Genomic DNA, 20,089 nt, shown 5'->3' with positions numbered 1-20,089 from the left:
TTGGAGTCCATGTATGGAGATAATTCACTCAGATCGAGCCAGGATTCAAATTAACTATAAAACGACCATTTCAAATTGGTAGAGAACCAAACCAACAAATATCACCTCAGAGTGTGTGCCTGTTGTGTTACAGACTACAGCTAAGGCTCAATATACTGTGTAAGGTGTAAATTAATCTTTGCTTGATAGCTAACTATGCGTTTGTACGGAGCCCCCTAGTGCCAAGTTTAAAAAAAAAACAAAAACAAAAAACGCCATGTGTAATCCGTGCTCTCGGTTTTGTAAAAACGCACCGCGTTAAAGTTGGGTTTCTATTGGACATTCGCTGTACATTCGAGCTTCTCTCATCTATTTCTCAAGAAATAAACACACAAAAAGGACATAATGTGTATTGAGTGGACATAGAACCAATACAACTGAATATATTTTTACATTTTCTCCGGTTAAAGCCCGGAAGCGGAAGCGGGTTTTGGGAAACGCAGGTCATCAGTGCAGTCAGTAAGGGACCGTCTAAAAAGTGCATGACTTGGGCACTAGGGGGCTCCGTACATTTGTATACATTAGCTAGCGAGCTAACGTTACCTTTCTTGTATATATACTGTTAATAATAGAGGTGTTTACTTCAGTATAGCTCACTGTGTTAGCATAAGAGCTGAAGAGAAAATATGACTTTCGGATTAGTTCTGTAATTTGTTGTAAAGAAATTAGTTTTTTTTTTTTTTAAGTTTTGTTTTGTTTTTACTTGTTTACTCTTACTGGAGTAATTTTCTTAGTGACTACTTTGACGTTTTAAAGTAATTATTACGCCATTACTTTTACCCAAGTCAGTGTGTTGTGTACTCTTTCCACGATTGTTTTTTGCATACAGGGTTTTATCCTCAAAATGATCACAGCAGTAAACAAGATAGTAAACAGAAAAGAAAAATACCTGGTTTAAGCAGAAAACCCACAGACTTGACTTGTTACTTTCCAAATGATAGTTTAAAAACAGCACAACAACATTTTGGCCTTTTTCTACTTCATCAGGAGACATGCAGGATCGGATTACAAGTCGTAAAATATTAACAAATATCAGTGCAGAAATTCATCATTTAGTGAATATAGAGCTCCAGTAGCGCTTCAGTTTTTCGCCAGTAGAGGGCAATATTGATGAATGTATAGCGCTATTTCAATTTAATTCATTTATAAGATCTAGAAATGAACGCTCTTCACACATCACACTGAAACACTTATCCATTAATTTCCTCAAAGATCAGACTAGATACTAGAGGATTCAGTTTAATAAATTATAAAACCTTGATTCACATGAAAGTCAAACCAAAGCAGATAAACATGTTACTTTAACAATGAACATTATGATATAGTGAACTCGCTTTAGTCATCAATACAGAAGTCACACGTTATGTTAAACTGGACAAAACCTCATGTAAATATAACCAAGAGTTTACTTTATATAGGTTTATTTGCTTCCACTGTTATTTATGTTGAATAATTCTTATAATTCCAAATTTTAGGTCATATTTTGATTTTGTTCCAGCTTACTTTGAACAACGTCTAAACAATTCTGTTGTTTTATTTGTTACTATTTAACTTTTTTCACTGCAGCATCTGTGAAAGCATACAAACTAAGAATTTCATTGTACAAGGAAGGTTTATACATTTGATAATGAAGTTCTTGAATCAGTAATAATCAGTAACATCACGCCTGCTGTTTCCCTCCAGTTTCTGTTGTGAAATATTGCTGACTAAGAAATGTTACATGATATAGCCACGGTTTAAAAAAACATGGTTTACATCATTCATGCATCATCACAAATTCATTCAATACCTCTTATCAACAAGTTATTCTATACAACAATAAGCAAAAAAGCAGGAAACTATTACGTTATAACAGTAACGCAAAGATGTAAAGATTGTTTAAAGCAGTAAGTGATAAAAACCTGAAGCTCAGTATCAGTAGCACAATAAAAACAAATCTTACACCACAGCCCTGTCGAATCCTAAAAACAAATTCTTAAAATTGATATGATATAATTGATATATTGATGATATGATGAAGGTTTTCGTGAGGAAGTGTTTATATAACATTTATGAAAGGAGTCTCCAGGATCAGCACTTTAAACCTGTTTAAAATGAAAAATTTAAATTTGAACTGTAACTGAGGTGTGAAAGTGTGATCAGTTCATGGTGAATGTACTGTACTGTACTGTGGTGTAGATGTCTGAATCGTCCTCCTTCAGCTGATCAGTGTGGACGCACCTGCAATCACACACAAACTCATTTAAGAGACACAAAATACACATTGATAACAATGATAATAATAATAATAATAATAATAATAATAATAATTTTTACATTGTAATGTATGAAAATATAGTTTTACCTTGCTTGTATTTTCTCATTCGTAAGTCGCTTTGGATAAAAGCGTCTACTAAATGAATAAATGTAAATTAATAAATGTACCTCCTGTTGTACATCACAACTACCAAAATCAGTCCAGCTGCCACCAAAGCAATGATCCAGAACGGCCATGAAAGAATTTCATCTGTTCAATAAAATCACGCCAATATTAAAGTCAAAACAAGTCACTTTTTCCTGCTCTAAATATTTTACACATTCAGGAGTGTTATGAGCAGATGGACCCACCTCTTTCAGGGTTTTCACCTGTTAAAAGAAAAGAGCAATATTGAATTTACATGTGAATATTTAACTTTATTTCCTTCAGTAATCATTCGAGACATTCAGGAGTGTTGTGAGCAGATGGACCCACCCTCGACGAGAAGGCTGATCGTTTCAGATCCTGACGTCATGCTGGTTTTCCAAGTGCAGGTGTAATTCCCAGAATCCCTCACGGTTACAGCAGGAAAGTGAAGAACGGGTCCTGATGTATTTAAGCGCTCGTTGTTCTTAGACCACACAAACTGTGAGGAACTTTGTATGCAGTTCACATCACACGTCAGATTTAACGAGTCTCCTTGTTTAAGGGTTCCGTTTCCACTGAGCCTGATTAGTGACACCTTTAAATCTTTTCCAGAGAGCAGGAAAGACTCCACGTCAGTCGATCAGGACTGAGAGGGTGTTAATCATTATAATACAGTCGAGTCCTAAACCATTAACTGTTTTTATGAAATCTACTTATAATTAAATGACTCAGTAATGCAGTCCAGTACAGTGTGTTTGTATTGACTGACAGCAGCAGGGATAATAAACACACAGAAGAGTGTATTAACTGAGTCACTCTCAGGTGTTAGGAGTTAAGAAATGAAGACATTAACACTGTGTGTTGGGAGAATACTGAACTTATTACTGTTTGATTCTAATAAAATCTCAGGGAAAAAAGGCACTAAACTGTACAGTTCCTTGTCCCTGAAGTTTTCACCTTCTGTAGCTAGCTTACAAACCAATGCATACATGTTTAAGCTTTATTCTAACAGAGAATTAAAAGTTCATTTACATAGCTTCATTTTAAAGGGACACTATGTTCTAATTTCCAGGTGAAATGCATGTTAAAGGTAAAAAGATAAGACTAGCTCGGCAGGAAAGGGACAGTTTACACCCTTTTTTCTGAGAGTGTAAGTTGAAGCGTTTGTTTAGATTTCAGTTACACATGAGGATTTCTCACACAGTTAAAAATGTATTATTGAAAAATAAACATCAGCTAAATGAGATTTCTTGATCAAAATTAAAGCTGGACTCAAATTTACTGTCAGGGTTCCTGAAGAGAAAGATGACTGCAAAATTATTACATTTTTATTATGAGTGAGTAAAGTAAATTATGAAGATAAGGAATCATTTTTATTTTTATTTTAATCATTAAAAATTACCTGCAACTTGTAGAATCACTCCAGGATCACCTGTGTGTCTGTCACTGGGATTATCAGTTATAAATCTGAATTTGTACTCTCCAGAATAACTGAACTGTACATTGTGGATTAACAAAGTGCAGTTTGATTTGTTGTCTCCAGCGTACTCAAAGTCTGATGTGGTGATTGATGCGCTGTTATAAACATACGGGGGGTTTATACACTTATCTGTGTTTGAGTTCATTGAGCACCAAAGCATTTGTGTCACCTGAATATTGGGATTTGATGTTGGATAATAATAACTACAGGGAATGGAGACACTGAATCCTCTCACAGCACAGATCGGATTATCCGGATAGTTCACACCATATTTACTGTCCTGAGTGAGAACACCTGTGTAGAGAAATAAACGGAGATTAAAGGAGATCGATGAAGTTATTTATTGTTTTATATCTCGTGTGTTTTCAAGAGTTTTTAAGTTCTTATTACTGCATTCTTATTTTTATTACTGTATAAATTCATACCTGGAAACATTTATTCATTTCTACAGGTGTATAAACAAACACACTATTTATATATATATATAATTATACGGGTATTTTTGTATATATTTCTACCATTTAATACATAGTGTACACACACAAATACAAAATTATAATATATATTTATTCAATATTTCTTAAAATGTTGACACTTGAGGGCAGGTGGTAAATGGTAGATGATGGTAGATGCATACACACACACACACACACACACACAAACACACACACACTCACACACAAACACTCTCTCACACACACATATGCGTGCACGCACACACACACACACTCACACACTCTCTCACACACTCTCTCTCTCTCTCACACACACACACACACACACACACACTCACACACTCTCTCTCTCACACACACACAGACACACAAACACTCTCTCTCTCACACACATATGCATGCGCATGCACACACACACACACACACACATTCTCTCTCTCACACACACACACACACACACACTCTCTCTCACACACTCTCTCACACACACCCACACACACAGACACACAAACACTCTCTCTCTCACACACATATGCATGCACACACACACACACACTCACACACACTCACACACACACATACACTCACACACACTCTCTCACACACACCCACACACACACACACACTCACACACACACAAACACTCTCTCTCACACACACATATGCGTGCGCGCACACACACACACACACACTCTCACACACTTTCTCTCTCACACACCCACACACACACACACACACACATACACACACATACACACACATACACTCACACACACACACACACACACGCACACACACACACACATGATGCTATCTGTGCTGACATACCGTGTGAAAGCATGTGTAAATGTGGCAGTAAAAATCCATTGTTTTGTTCTCGGTTGATCTCGTGTGTAAAAGAAGTTCAATCATTTTAAATGTGTGTTAACTGTATGCATTGTGTGTCAAAGCAACAAGAAATGTGTTAATTGTACAGCCCACACAGACGGATGTTGTGCTAACTGTGTTAAGAGTTTAGGAAAATTGTTTAAAGTATTGAAAAAATTGTCACAGCAATCATAAAAAACTGTAATATTAGCTCTGAAACAAACCTGACATATTCCATACATAATGATATGAATGGTTTTATCAGCACATGGCAACCTGTTTGAAATGTAGTACAGCTCCCTGGGGCGCAGTGTTTTCTGTCTATCAGTTAATTAAAGGTCAGAGGTTAGATGTACAGCAGGAGTCTAGTGTGCCTTTTATTTCATTAAAGGGGTCATATGATGTCTTTCCATGTTTTCCTTCTCCTTTAGTGTGTAAAGTGTGTAAAGTGCATGTATCTGCAAAGGTGCAAAACTCATAGTCTCCCACTCTAACGTTTATTCTCTCTAACAGAGAGCACTGCTCCAGACCCGTCTAATACCCCTCGATTTCCACTACAGGTTAGTTTTACCCTACTGATGATGTGTTGATGCAATAGTAATCCTGCTCAGCACGAGAGGAACCGCAGGTTCAGACATTTGGTGCGTGTGCTTGGCTGAGGAGCCACTGGTGTGAAGCTACCATCTGTGGGATTATGACTGAACGCCTCTAAGTCAGAATCCCACCTAAACGTAGCGATACCGCAGCGTGCAGATCTTCGGTTGGTTTGGAGTAGGCCGGACGAACGCCGCACACTCTCTGATTGCGCACCGCAAGTTCGTGTCGAACCTGGTGCTAAATCACCCGTAAACGACCGGATATAAGTTCAGCAAGCGTCTATGTCACTATTTGAAATATTATCACAATCCCGCCCAAAGGCAGGCGTGAAGAAAGAAGGCGGAGCTTCATTGAATTGTTTTGGCGGCATGTCGTGGAGACGCGGCGTGTTTCGATGCGAAAGCAAAACCCCTTTGTTTGGCCTTTCAGAAAACAGATGAAATTAGGAATCAGTGGTTAACATTTATTTACAACGCTGTTCCTGAGCAGTACGACCCAAAAGTTTGCTTGTGCACAGCGCATTATACAGAACCTGAGAGAGAACAACGCAGGCTGTACACGAAGGCTATTCCTGAAAAATGGGGCGATTCCCACTTTGCTCGGACAATATTGCACTTCTGAATCAGAACCTACAAATATGTTTTATTATTTTATGAAGTAACCGCTATTGACTGTTCAAATGCAGAGTTTTGTGTTTTGATATTCAGCTGTGGGAATTTTTAAGGGGGAGGTGTTACATTTCCGACACACGCTTGAGGTTTTTGGACAATCCCAACACGATGGGTCAGCTGACCAATCAGAGCACGCTGGGCTTTTCAGAAGGAGGGGCTTTGGAGAAACTTGAACTGAATCAGAGCGTTTCAGACAGACTGGGAATAGATGTACTGCAATAATGTACAGTATGTGAAAATGAATGTGCATTAAAGCTTGTTAACCTGTTCTATTACACCCAATAAACAAAACAATGAACTTTTAAAAGATCCTGCTTCTGTGTGCTTTGTCTTTGTGTGATCTTTTTTTGTGTTGCACTTACAGTGGCTCTGTTAATTATCTGAATGGAAATGATGGGTTCTAAATGTTAAAGACTAACAAAAACCAAATGTAAACTCAAATAAAAAGAATATATAGATATAGTATATTTACTATTGTGATTTGTTTCTTATTAATCATGTTATTTTCTCAACAAAACTGAAACTCAGCATCATTAGAAATCATCCATCAGCTCGAAATCAAATGTCCACTAATATTAAACAGTATAAAGTGTATAATCAGTAACTGAGCGTACACACGGCTACATCAATCAGAAAACAGTTAAAACTCTGAACAATAATAGTGTGTAAGAGTGAGAGGATGTTTCATACCGGACAGCGTGAGCAGAATCACAGACCAGTGCAGCATCTTCATCTCTTCTTCAGGAAGAACCTCACACAGTGTTGGGTGTGTTTATATACTGAGTTTATATGTATATATATATATATATATGGAGATGAGTTCACTGACTCCGTTATAGCGTGACAACTAAAAGCAGATCCTGGAGAAAAAAAGAACGCAATCAGTCTGACAACACCACAAGAGTGTCAAATCATTAACACAGGAAGATGACCAGAGGCATCATGCAACATCTTGTTCCTCAAACACACACACACACACACACACACACGCACACACATGCACATGCACTATGCACACACACACACACGCATGCACATACACACACACACACACACACACAAGCATGCACATATATACACACACACACATGCACATACACACACACACACACACACACACACACACACACACACGCATGCACATACACACACACAAGCATAAAGGCTTTTGTCCCAACCTTATATATCAGTCAGTTTGATACACCTGCTCAAAGCACACACTGTTCTCTATTATTTAAGAATACTAATACTAATAATGTTTGAGTGAGTAATAACAGCATAATAATACAACTATTTTCATATATATTTATTTATATCCCAGGGTGACCTCAGGTCAACTGTGTGTGTGTCTCTCTCTCTCCCTCCCTCCCCTGTGATCCTGGCATCATGTAACGTTAGGTAGAAGAGGAATAATGGTCTTTTCCTGGTTTGAACTCATGTCCTCAGCTCCAGTGAAGGGAAATGTTGATGCTTCAGATTTAAAACCATTCTGACGTTCAGGTGTCACGTACATTTGGCCTTATCGTGTATTCCTGAATATAAATCGAGTTTTTACTTAAAATTAAATTCTTTCCTCAAACAAATAGTTTTTCACGTAGTATTTAGAGGAGCGGTGAGGAGCTCGGTTTATTTAACTAAAGCCCCCTGGGTGAAGATCCTCATGAAGTTGGGTGAGGAGATGTCGAGAGCGTGCAAAGCTTCTTCTGGATGCTGTTAAGAATTGAAACTATAAAATGGTTTGGATTTGTTTAAGGCTGTTTGTGGTCACTGAGTAAATCTGTAGGTGTTATTTCTTTAAGCCGGTGTATTCGAACTGAATGTTAATATGGTGTAAATATATTACTGGTTAAAGTTTGGACACGTGCGTCTGTGAATGTGTGTGGGGACGAAATGTCGCATGAGGCTTCTGCCCTTCTTCCTGTTAAAATAGTCTGACGCTATTTTACGTGGTCTAGCGATACAGGCTGCAACCTTTTTTGCAGGAACATCTTTTAGTTCTCACGTCAAGAGCTCAGCTCAGTATATAAACACACCCAACAGTGTGTGAAGTTCTTCCTGAAGAAGAGATGAAGATGCTGCACTGGTCTGTGATTCTGCTCACGCTGTCCGGTATGAAACATCCTCTCACTCTTACACACTATTATTGTTCAGAGTTTTAACTGTTTTCTGATTGATGTAGCCGTGTGTACGCTCAGTTACTGATTATACACTTACACACAAACACATAACTACAACACAAAATTAGATAACACAAAGAAAACACTTTATGCCATAATTCTTTTAAAAATACTTTTTGACGGCAGCAAAGTCGTGTATTAAGTGAAAACAGTCATTTAAAAAGAGTGCAGAGAGACACGTGATTAAGATAAGGGCCGTTCCACCGAACGGGTGCCATCATTTTTGATCTTTTTTCAACACTGAATCTCATAGCACACATATTTACTTATTCAGAATGTGCACTGGTCCATCTCAGGTAACTTTATTCCATTATTTCTAAGTGGAAGATGGACGCATTTTTCTCAGTCCTGTAACCAAACTCGTGTCATTTAAAAAACGTGTTTAAAAGCTTCTCAACTAATTCCTGTGTTTTCCCTCAAGAAAGAGTTTATCTGAAAGAAAAATCACTAAAATTCACTATATATGCACACAAGTTGTATTTTTCTACAATATGCAAAGTGTGTATGCATGGGAGTGTGTATGTGGGAGTGTGTATGTGGGAGTGTGTATGTGGGAGTGTGTATGCGTGGGAGTGTGTATGTGGGAGTGTGTGTGTGGGAGTGTGTATGTGGGAGTGTGTATGTGTGGGAGTGTGTATGTGTGGGAGTGTGTATGTGGGAGTGTGTATGCGTGGGAGTGTGTATGCGTGGGAGTGTGTATGTGTGGGAGTGTGTATGTGTGGGAGTGTGTATGTGGGAGTGTGTATGCGTGGGAGTGTGTATGTGGGAGTGTGTATGTGTGGGAGTGTGTATATGGGAGTGTGTATGCATGGGAGTGTGTATGTGGGAGTGTGTATGTGGGAGTGTGTATGTGTGGGAGTGTGTATGTGTGGGAGTGTGTATGTGGGAGTGTGTATGTGTGGGAGTGTGTATGTGTGGGAGTGTGTATGTGTGGGAGTGTGTATGTGGGAGTGTGTATGTGGGAGTGTGTATGCGTGGGAGTGTGTATGTGGGAGTGTGTATGTGTGGGAGTGTGTATATGGGACAGTGTATGCATGGGAGTGTGTATGTGGGAGTGTGTATGTGTGGGAGTGTGTATGTGTGGGAGTGTGTATGTGGGAGTGTGTATGTGGGAGTGTGTATGTGTGGGAGTGTGTATGTGGGAGTGTGTATGTGGGAGTGTGTATGTGTGGGAGTGTGTATGTGGGAGTGTGTATGTGGGAGTGTGTATGTGGGAGTGTGTATGTGTGGGAGTGTGTATGTGGGAGTGTGTATGTGGGAGTGTGTATGCGTGGGAGCGTGTATATGGGAGTGTGTATGTGGGAGTGTGTGTGTGGGAGTGTGTATGTGGGAGTGTGTATGTGTGGGAGTGTGTATGTGTGGGAGTGTGTATGTGTGGGAGTGTGTATGTGGGAGTGTGTATGCGTGGGAGTGTGTATGTGTGGGAGTGTGTATGTGTGGGAGTGTGTATGTGGGAGTGTGTATGCGTGGGAGTGTGTATGTGGGAGTGTGTATGTGTGGGAGTGTGTATATGGGAGTGTGTATGCATGGGAGTGTGTATGTGGGAGTGTGTATGTGGGAGTGTGTATGTGGGAGTGTGTATGTGGGAGTGTGTATGCGTGGGAGCGTGTATATGGGAGTGTGTATGTGGGAGTGTGTATGTGGGAGTGTGTATGTGGGAGTGTGTGTGTGGGAGTGTGTATGTGGGAGTGTGTATGTGGGAGTGTGTGTGTGGGAGTGTGTATGTGGGAGTGTGTATGTGGGAGTGTGTGTGTGGGAGTGTGTATGTGTGGGAGTGTGTATGTGGGAGTGTGTATGTGGGAGTGTGTGTGTGGGAGTGTGTATGTGTGGAGTGTGTATGTGGGAGTGTGTATGTGGGAGTGTGTATGTGGGAGTGTGTGTGTGGGAGTGTGTATGTGGGAGTGTGTATGTGGGAGTGTGTGTGTGGGAGTGTGTGTGTGGGAGTGTGTATGTGTGGGAGTGTGTATGTGGGAGTGTGTATGTGGGAGTGTGTATGTGGGAGTGTGTATATGGGAGTGTGTATGCGTGGGAGCGTGTATATGGGAGTGTGTATGTGGGAGTGTGTGTGTGGGAGTGTGTATGTGTGGGAGTGTGTATATGGGATTGTGTATGTGGGAGTGTGTATGCGTGGGAGCGTGTATGTGTGGGAGTGTGTATGCGTGGGAGTGTGTATATGGGAGTGTGTATGTGTGGGAGTGTGTATGTGTGGGAGTGTGTATGCGTGTGAGTGTGTATATGGGAGTGTGTATGTGTGGGAGTGTGTATATGGGATTGTGTATGTGGGAGTGTGTATGCGTGGGAGCGTGTATGTGTGGGAGTGTGTATGCGTGGGAGTGTGTATGCGTGTGAGTGTGTATATGGGAGTGTGTATGTGTGGGAGTGTGTATGTGGGAGTGTGTATGTGGGAGTGTGTATGTGTGGGAGTGTGTATGCGTGTGAGTGTGTATATGGGAGTGTGTATGTGTGGGAGTGTGTATATGGGAGTGTGTATGTGGGAGTGTGTATGCGTGTGAGTGTGTATATGGGAGTGTGTATGTGGGAGTGTGTATGTGTGGGAGTGTGTATGCGTGTGAGTGTGTATATGGGAGTGTGTATGTGGGAGTGTGTATGTGTGAGTGTGTATGTGTGGGAGCGTGTATGTGTGAGTGTGTATGCTTGTGTACCTGTGTGTGGGTGTGTGTGAGATGTCGGTGCTGAAGGGATGTGCTGTGTGTTTGTAGTTCTTCACAGCAAAGGAGGTGGAAAGAGGAAGAGGAGATGGGGGAGGGAGAGAGAGAGAGAGATGGAAGGAGAGAGATGGAAGGAGAGAGAGAGAGATTGGAGAGAGAGAGAGAGAGAGATGGAAGGAGAGAGAGAGAGAGATGGAAGGAGAGATAGAGAGAGAGAGATGGAAGGAGAGAGAGAGAGAGAGAGATGGAAGGAGAGAGAGAGAGATTGGAGAGAGAGAGAGAGAGAGAGAGATGGAAGGAGAGAGAGAGAGAGAGATGGAAGGAGAGATAGAGAGAGAGAGATGGAAGGAGAGAGAGAGAGATTGGAGAGAGAGAGAGAGTGTGTGTGTGTGCGCGCACGCATATGTGTGTGTGAGAGAGTGTTTGTGTGTGAGTGTGTGTGTGTTTGTGTGTGTGTGTGTGTGTGTGTGTATGCATCTACCATCATCTACCATTTACCACCTGCCCTCAAGTGTCAACATTTTAAGAAATATTGAATAAATATATATTATAATTTTGTATTTGTGTGTGTACACTATGTATTAAATGGTAGAAATATATACAACAATACCCGTATAATTATATATATATATAAATAGTGTGTTTGTTTATACACCTGTAGAAATGAATAAATGTTTCCAGGTATGAATTTATACAGTAATAAAAATAAGAATGCAGTAATAAGAACTTAAAAACTCTTGAAAACACACGAGATATAAAACAATAAATAACTTCATCGATCTCCTTTAATCTCCGTTTATTTCTCTACACAGGTGTTCTCACTCAGGACAGTAAATATGGTGTGAACTATCCGGATAATCCGATCTGTGCTGTGAGAGGATTCAGTGTCTCCATTCCCTGTAGTTATTATTATCCAACATCAAATCCCAGAATTCAGGTGACACAAATGCTTTGGTGCTCAATGAACTCAAACACAGATAAGTGTCATAACCCCCCGTATGTTTATAACAGCGCATCAATCACCACATCAGACTTTGAGTACGCTGGAGACAACAAATCAAACTGCACTTTGTTAATCCACAATGTACAGTTCAGTTATTCTGGAGAGTACAAATTCAAATTTATAACTGATAATCCCAGTGACAGATGGACAGGTGTACCTGGAGTGATTCTACAAGTTGCAGGTAAATTTTAATGATTAAAATAAAAATAAAAATGATTCCTTATCTTCATAATTTACTTTACTCACTCATAATAAAAATGTAATAATTTTGCAGTCATCTTTCTCTTCAGGAACCCTGACAGTAAATTTGAGTCCAGCTTTAATTTTGATCAAGAAATCTCATTTAGCTGATGTTTATTTTTCAATAATACATTTTTAACTGTGTGAGAAATCCTCATGTGTAACTGAAATCTAAACAAACGCTTCAACTTACACTCTCAGAAAAAAGGGTGTAAACTGTCCCTTTCCTGCCGAGCTAGTCTTATCTTTTTACCTTTAACATGCATTTCACCTGGAAATTAGAACATAGTGTCCCTTTAAAATGAAGCTATGTAAATGAACTTTTAATTCTCTGTTAGAATAAAGCTTAAACATGTATGCATTGGTTTGTAAGCTAGCTACAGAAGGTGAAAACTTCAGGGACAAGGAACTGTACAGTTTAGTGCCTTTTTTCCCTGAGATTTTATTAGAATCAAACAGTAATAAGTTCAGTATTCTCCCAACACACAGTGTTAATGTCTTCATTTCTTAACTCCTAACACCTGAGAGTGACTCAGTTAATACACTCTTCTGTGTGTTTATTATCCCTGCTGCTGTCAGTCAATACAAACACACTGTACTGGACTGCATTACTGAGTCATTTAATTATAAGTAGATTTCATAAAAACAGTTAATGGTTTAGGACTCGACTGTATTATAACGATTAACACCCTCTCAGTCCTGATCGACTGACGTGGAGTCTTTCCTGCTCTCTGGAAAAGATTTAAAGGTGTCACTAATCAGGCTCAGTGGAATCGGAAGCCTTAAACAAGGAGACTCGTTAAATCTGACGTGTGATGTGAACTGCACACAAAGTTCCTCACAGTTTGTGTGGTCTAAGAACAACGAGCGCTTAAATACATCAGGACCCGTTCTTCACTTTCCTGCTGTAACCGTGAGGGATTCTGGGAATTACACCTGCACTTGGAAAACCAGCATGACGTCAGGATCTGAAACGATCAGCCTTCTCGTCGAGGGTGGGTCCATCTGCTCACAACACTCCTGAAGTTTAAATATCACACTGTCTCGAATGATTACTAAATAAAGTGACTTGTGTTCACTTAAATATTCACATATTAAACACTTGTTGTTTTTTAAAAGGTGACAATCCTGAAAATCCTGACCATTGGTCAGTCTGGATGATTGTTGTGGTGACAGGTGGACTGATTATCCTCATCTTAGCTATCGCAGCTGTGATTTTCCACAGGAGGTAATACTCTGCATGCTTTTCTAGATCTTTACGGTCTAAAAAATTCACGATCTTTTGGTGAAACCAAAAAGGTCTCTATGAAAGCATACAATTTTGACGTGTCACGAGCTGCACTGCCAAACTGTTAATTGAGTAATTAACAGCAATTAATTTATAGTTTGTGCCTCATAAACAGGTTTCTGTGTGAGCGCAGGAGTGTCCACACTGAGCAGCAGAAGGAGGATGATTCTGACATCTATGCTAATGCCCAGCAGAAGGAGGATGATTCTGACATCTATGCTAATGCCCAGCAGAAGGAGGACGATTCTGACATCTATGCTAATGTTTAGTAGCAGCGAGCTGATCACAGGTTCACACCTCATGCTTTAACGCTTCTGCCTGTGAATAAAGTTTATTTTTATTTTTCAGCTCATGAGGTGTGAAACAGCATATTCATTTCCTGTTTTGCATTTGAACTTAACTGCACGTTATAATACTAAACTGGACGTTGTAACAAGAAAGCCAAAAGTGAAGCCAGAATGTCTCTGATGCCCTCTAGTGGTTGGCTGCAGAACAGTTTTTATCCCCGCCCATTCCCATGTTAGTGAATGGAGACTGAGTCAAACTTCCAGTTTAAGTTACTTCTCCACAAATTATTTTCAGGAATAGTATTCTGTCATTTTTACACGTTGACATTAACATCTCCCCCAATATTTTTCTTATGATAAATGTGTGGGTTGTTTTTAAATTTGGTGATAAATAAAAAACGGTGTGGTTGATGAGGTGATTGAAGGAGTCAGATATTACAGTCAAGCCTAAGGAACACACACATTTCCAACACACACCTGAAGCTCTGGACAGTTCTGTATCAAAGCCATGTCCTGTTCCACTGTAAACTGTTCTAACAGAGCCTCCTCAGGGAATTCTCTAGGCCTACAGAATTTCTGATCTGTGGCTCATTTTGATGTCTAAGCTGTAGCTCACTGTACTGATGTTATAGCTAGCAAACCGACATGAGTGGATGAAATGATGGCACAATCCAAGTCACCTAACACTAGCTACATTTCATATTAATTTATTAACTGTACGACCTTAGCGAACACTCAAATATCTTGGTAATGTTAGCCAGTCTCTCCTTTTTAAATGAACTGATGATGAGCAGTGGATGTAAGAGCACTTTTTCAGATGGGGTAGAGCTTCACATTTTACATATTAATTATTAAAGCTCTACTTCCCACAGCGCCATTTTAAGTTGCTCTGTAGGTAATCGTGGACAGGTTCCTGTCGGGGCAGGTGAGAGGAGGACACACTGTCTGTCCTGCTGTATCTACTGTCCCAAGTCTCTACTGTGCAGACTCTGGCACTAATTTTTTCAAGATGGCGACTCCCATTGCAACCCCAAAAAGGCTTCAAAAACACACAATGGGAGTGAGTGGCGCCATGTTGTCCACTCATAAATACAGTCATTGATAGACCATCAAACCAACACATATTAGTTTCAGTGGGTTTCATTATGCTCGGAATGTAAAGGAATTAATTTTACTGTAGGATTTTAAAGTAATTGGAGTCCAAGTATGGAGATAATTCACTCAGATCGAGCCAGGATTCAAATTAACTATAAAACGACCATTTCAAATTGGTAGAGAACCAAACCAACAAATATCACCTCAGAGTGTGTGCCTGTTGTGTTAAATATATCTAAATGCTGCTACAGACTACAGCTAAGGCTCAGGATACTGTGTAAAGTGTAAATTAATCTTTTCTTGATAGCTAACTATGCATTTGTGCGGAGCCCCCTAGTGCCAGGTTTAAAAAATAAATAAATAAAACAGCCGTGTGTAATCCGTGCTCTCGGTTTTGTAAACCGCGCGCACCGCGTTAAAGTTGGGTTTCTATTGGACATTCGCTGTACATTCGAGCTTCTCTCATCTATTTCTCAAGAAATAAACACACAAAAGGGACATAATCTGTATTGAGTGGACATAGAACCAATACAACTGAATATATTTTTACATTTTCTCCGGTTAAAGCCCGGAAGCGGAAGCGGGTTTTGGGAAACGCAGGTCATCAGTGCAGTCAGTAAGGGACCGTCTAAAAAGTGCATGACTTGGGCACTAGGGGGCTCCGTACATTTGTATACATTAGCTAGCGAGCTAACGTTACCTTTCTTGTATATATACTGTTAATAATAGAGGTGTTTACTTCAGTATAGCTCACTGTGTTAGCATAAGAGCTGAAGAGAAAATATGACTTTCGGATTAGTTCTGTAATTTGTTGTAAAGAAATTAGTTTTTTTTTTTTTTAAGTTTTGTTTTGTTTTTACTTGTTTACTCTTACTGGAGTAATTTTCTTAGTGACTACTTTGACGTTTTAAAGTAATTATTACGCCATTACTTTTACCCAAGTCAGTGTGTTGTGTACTCTTTCCACGATTGTTTTTTGCATACAGGGTTTTATCCTCAAAATGATCACAGCAGTAAACAAGATAGTAAACAGAAAAGAAAAATACCTGGTTTAAGCAGAAAACCCACAGACTTGACTTGTTACTTTCCAAATGATAGTTTAAAAACAGCACAACAACATTTTGGCCTTTTTCTACTTCATCAGGAGACATGCAGGATCGGATTACAAGTCGTAAAATATTAACAAATATCAGTGCAGAAATTCATCATTTAGTGAATATAGAGCTCCAGTAGCGCTTCAGTTTTTCGCCAGTAGAGGGCAATATTGATGAATGTATAGCGCTATTTCAATTTAATTCATTTATAAGATCTAGAAATGAACGCTCTTCACACATCACACTGAAACACTTATCCATTAATTTCCTCAAAGATCAGACTAGATACTAGAGGATTCAGTTTAATAAATTATAAAACCTTGATTCACATGAAAGTCAAACCAAAGCAGATAAACATGTTACTTTAACAATGAACATTATGATATAGTGAACTCGCTTTAGTCATCAATACAGAAGTCACACGTTATGTTAAACTGGACAAAACCTCATGTAAATATAACCAAGAGTTTACTTTATATAGGTTTATTTGCTTCCACTGTTATTTATGTTGAATAATTCTTATAATTCCAAATTTTAGGTCATATTTTGATTTTGTTCCAGCTTACTTTGAACAACGTCTAAACAATTCTGTTGTTTTATTTGTTACTATTTAACTTTTTTCACTGCAGCATCTGTGAAAGCATACAAACTAAGAATTTCATTGTACAAGGAAGGTTTATACATTTGATAATGAAGTTCTTGAATCAGTAATAATCAGTAACATCACGCCTGCTGTTTCCCTCCAGTTTCTGTTGTGAAATATTGCTGACTAAGAAATGTTACATGATATAGCCACGGTTTAAAAAAACATGGTTTACATCATTCATGCATCATCACAAATTCATTCAATACCTCTTATCAACAAGTTATTCTATACAACAATAAGCAAAAAAGCAGGAAACTATTACGTTATAACAGTAACTCAAAGATGTAAAGATTGTTTAAAGCAGTAAGTGATAAAAACCTGAAGCTCAGTATCAGTAGCACAATAAAAACAAATCTTACACCACAGCCCTGTCGAATCCTAAAAACAAATTCTTAAAATTGATATGATATAATTGATATATTGATGATATGATGAAGGTTTTCGTGAGGAAGTGTTTATATAACATTTATGAAAGGAGTCTCCAGGATCAGCACTTTAAACCTGTTTAAAATGAAAAATTAAAATTTGAACTGTAACTGAGGTGTGAAAGTGTGATCAGTTCATGGTGAATGTACTGTACTGTACTGTGGTGTAGATGTCTGAATCGTCCTCCTTCAGCTGATCAGTGTGGACGCACCTGCAATCACACACAAACTCATTTAAGAGACACAAAATACACATTGATAACAATGATAATAATAATAATAATAATAATAATAATAATTTTTACATTGTAATGTATGAAAATATAGTTTTACCTTGCTTGTATTTTCTCATTCGTAAGTCGCTTTGGATAAAAGCGTCTACTAAATGAATAAATGTAAATGAATAAATGTACCTCCTGTTGTACATCACAACTACCAAAATCAGTCCAGCTGCCACCAAAGCAATGATCCAGAACGGCCATGAAAGAATTTCATCTGTTCAATAAAATCACGCCAATATTAAAGTCAAAACAAGTCACTTTTTCCTGCTCTAAATATTTTACACATTCAGGAGTGTTATGAGCAGATGGACCCACCTCTTTCAGGGTTTTCACCTGTTAAAAGAAAAGAGCAATATTGAATTTACATGTGAATATTTAACTTTATTTCCTTCAGTAATCATTCGAGACATTCAGGAGTGTTGTGAGCAGATGGACCCACCCTCGACGAGAAGGCTGATCGTTTCAGATCCTGACGTCATGCTGGTTTTCCAAGTGCAGGTGTAACTCCCAGAATCCCTCACGGTTACAGCAGGAAAGTGAAGAACGGGTCCTGATGTATTTAAGCGCTCGTTGTTCTTAGACCACACAAACTGTGAGGAACTTTGTGTGCAGTTCACATCACACGTCAGATTTAACGAGTCTCCTTGTTTAAGGCTTCCGATTCCACTGAGCCTGATTAGTGACACCTTTAAATCTTTTCCAGAGAGCAGGAAAGACTCCACGTCAGTCGATCAGGACTGAGAGGGTGTTAATCGTTATAATACAGTCGAGTCCTAAACCATTAACTGTTTTTATGAAATCTACTTATAATTAAATGACTCAGTAATGCAGTCCAGTACAGTGTGTTTGTATTGACTGACAGCAGCAGGGATAATAAACACACAGAAGAGTGTATTAACTGAGTCACTCTCAGGTGTTAGGAGTTAAGAAATGAAGACATTAACACTGTGTGTTGGGAGAATACTGAACTTATTACTGTTTGATTCTAATAAAATCTCAGGGAAAAAAGGCACTAAACTGTACAGTTCCTTGTCCCTGAAGTTTTCACCTTCTGTAGCTAGCTTACAAACCAATGCATACATGTTTAAGCTTTATTCTAACAGAGAATTAAAAGTTCATTTACATAGCTTCATTTTAAAGGGACACTATGTTCTAATTTCCAGGTGAAATGCATGTTAAAGGTAAAAAGATAAGACTAGCTCGGCAGGAAAGGGACAGTTTACACCCTTTTTTCTGAGAGTGTAAGTTGAAGCGTTTGTTTAGATTTCAGTTACACATGAGGATTTCTCACACAGTTAAAAATGTATTATTGAAAAATAAACATCAGCTAAATGAGATTTCTTGATCAAAATTAAAGCTGGACTCAAATTTACTGTCAGGGTTCCTGAAGAGAAAGATGACTGCAAAATTATTACATTTTTATTATGAGTGAGTAAAGTAAATTATGAAGATAAGGAATCATTTTTATTTTTATTTTAATCATTAAAAATTACCTGCAACTTGTAGAATCGCTCCAGGTATACCTATCCATCTGGCACTGGGATTATCAGTTAGAAATCTGAATTTGTACTCTCCAGAATAACTGAACTGTACATTGTGGATTAACAAAGTGCAGTTTGATTTGTTGTCTCCAGCGTACTCAAAGTCTGATGTGGTGATTGATGCACTGTTATAAACATACGGGGGGTTATGACACTTATCTGTGTTTGAGTTCATTGAGCACCAAAGCATTTGTGTCACCTGAATATTGGGATTTGATGTTGGATAAGAATAACTACAGGGAATGGAGACACTGAATCCTCTCACAGCACAGATCGGATTATCCGGATAGTTCACACCCCATCCACTGTCCTGAGTGAGAACACCTGTGTAGAGAAATAAACGGAGATTAAAGGAGATCGATGAAGTTATTTATTGTTTTATATCTCGTGTGTTTTCAAGAGTTTTTAAGTTCTTATTACTGCATTCTTATTTTTATTACTGTATAAATTCATACCTGGAAACATTTATTCATTTCTACAGGTGTATAAACAAACACACTATTTATATATATATATAATTATACGGGTATTTTTGTATATATTTCTACCATTTAATACATAGTGTACACACACAAATACAAAATTATAATATATATTTATTCAATATTTCTTAAAATGTTGACACTTGAGGGCAGGTGGTAAATGGTAGATGATGGTAGATGCATACACACACACACACACACACACACAAACACACACACACTCACACACAAACACTCTCTCACACACACATATGCGTGCACGCACACACACACACACTCACACACTCTCTCACACACTCTCTCTCTCTCTCACACACACACACACACACACACACACACTCACACACTCTCTCTCTCACACACACACAG

At 38.7% G+C, this 20,089-nt stretch overlaps 1 protein-coding gene and 2 long non-coding RNA genes across 3 annotated transcripts; all 3 read right to left on the bottom strand.

Moving 5' to 3' along the window:
* Positions 1-2,105: 2,105 nt before the first annotated feature.
* Positions 2,106-2,857, bottom strand: LOC128599554 (uncharacterized). The gene is made up of 4 exons (XR_008384431.1): positions 2,771-2,857; positions 2,647-2,664; positions 2,464-2,545; positions 2,106-2,259 (listed from the first exon to the last, which is right to left on the bottom strand). It is a non-coding gene; the product is annotated as an uncharacterized LOC128599554 (long non-coding RNA).
* LOC128599417 (myeloid cell surface antigen CD33-like) lies at positions 2,855-7,313 on the bottom strand. Its single transcript, XM_053610953.1, has 4 exons — positions 7,183-7,313; positions 3,825-4,196; positions 2,919-3,025; positions 2,855-2,881 (listed from the first exon to the last, which is right to left on the bottom strand). The coding sequence occupies exons 1-4, from the start codon at positions 7,223-7,225 to the stop codon at positions 2,855-2,857; spliced, it is 549 nt and encodes a 182-aa protein (XP_053466928.1). The 5' UTR covers positions 7,226-7,313.
* A 9,472-nt stretch (positions 7,314-16,785) lies between these two features.
* On the bottom strand, positions 16,786-18,387 carry LOC128599553 (uncharacterized). The gene is made up of 4 exons (XR_008384430.1): positions 18,137-18,387; positions 18,013-18,030; positions 17,830-17,911; positions 16,786-17,628 (listed from the first exon to the last, which is right to left on the bottom strand). It is a non-coding gene; the product is annotated as an uncharacterized LOC128599553 (long non-coding RNA).
* Between the last annotated feature and the right edge of the window lie 1,702 nt (positions 18,388-20,089).

The sequence above is a fragment of the Ictalurus furcatus genome, chromosome 23, assembly GCF_023375685.1.
Source record: "Ictalurus furcatus strain D&B chromosome 23, Billie_1.0, whole genome shotgun sequence".
Taxonomy (NCBI): domain Eukaryota; kingdom Metazoa; phylum Chordata; class Actinopteri; order Siluriformes; family Ictaluridae; genus Ictalurus; species Ictalurus furcatus.
The sequence above is the reverse complement of the archived record's forward strand: the minus strand, read 5'-3'. Positions and strand labels throughout refer to the sequence as shown.

Bases quoted from the DNA above. Each gene is read 5' to 3' on its own strand.
- LOC128599417 (XM_053610953.1), bottom strand. From the start codon at position 7,225: ATGAAGATGCTGCACTGGTCTGTGATTCTGCTCACGCTGTCCG. The intron at 4,197-7,182 runs GTATGAAACATC...TTCTCTACACAG, and splicing joins GATTCTGCTCACGCTGTCCG to GTGTTCTCACTCAGGACAGT. The intron at 2,882-2,918 runs GTGTGGTCTAAG...TAAATACATCAG, and splicing joins TACAAAGTTCCTCACAGTTT to GACCCGTTCTTCACTTTCCT.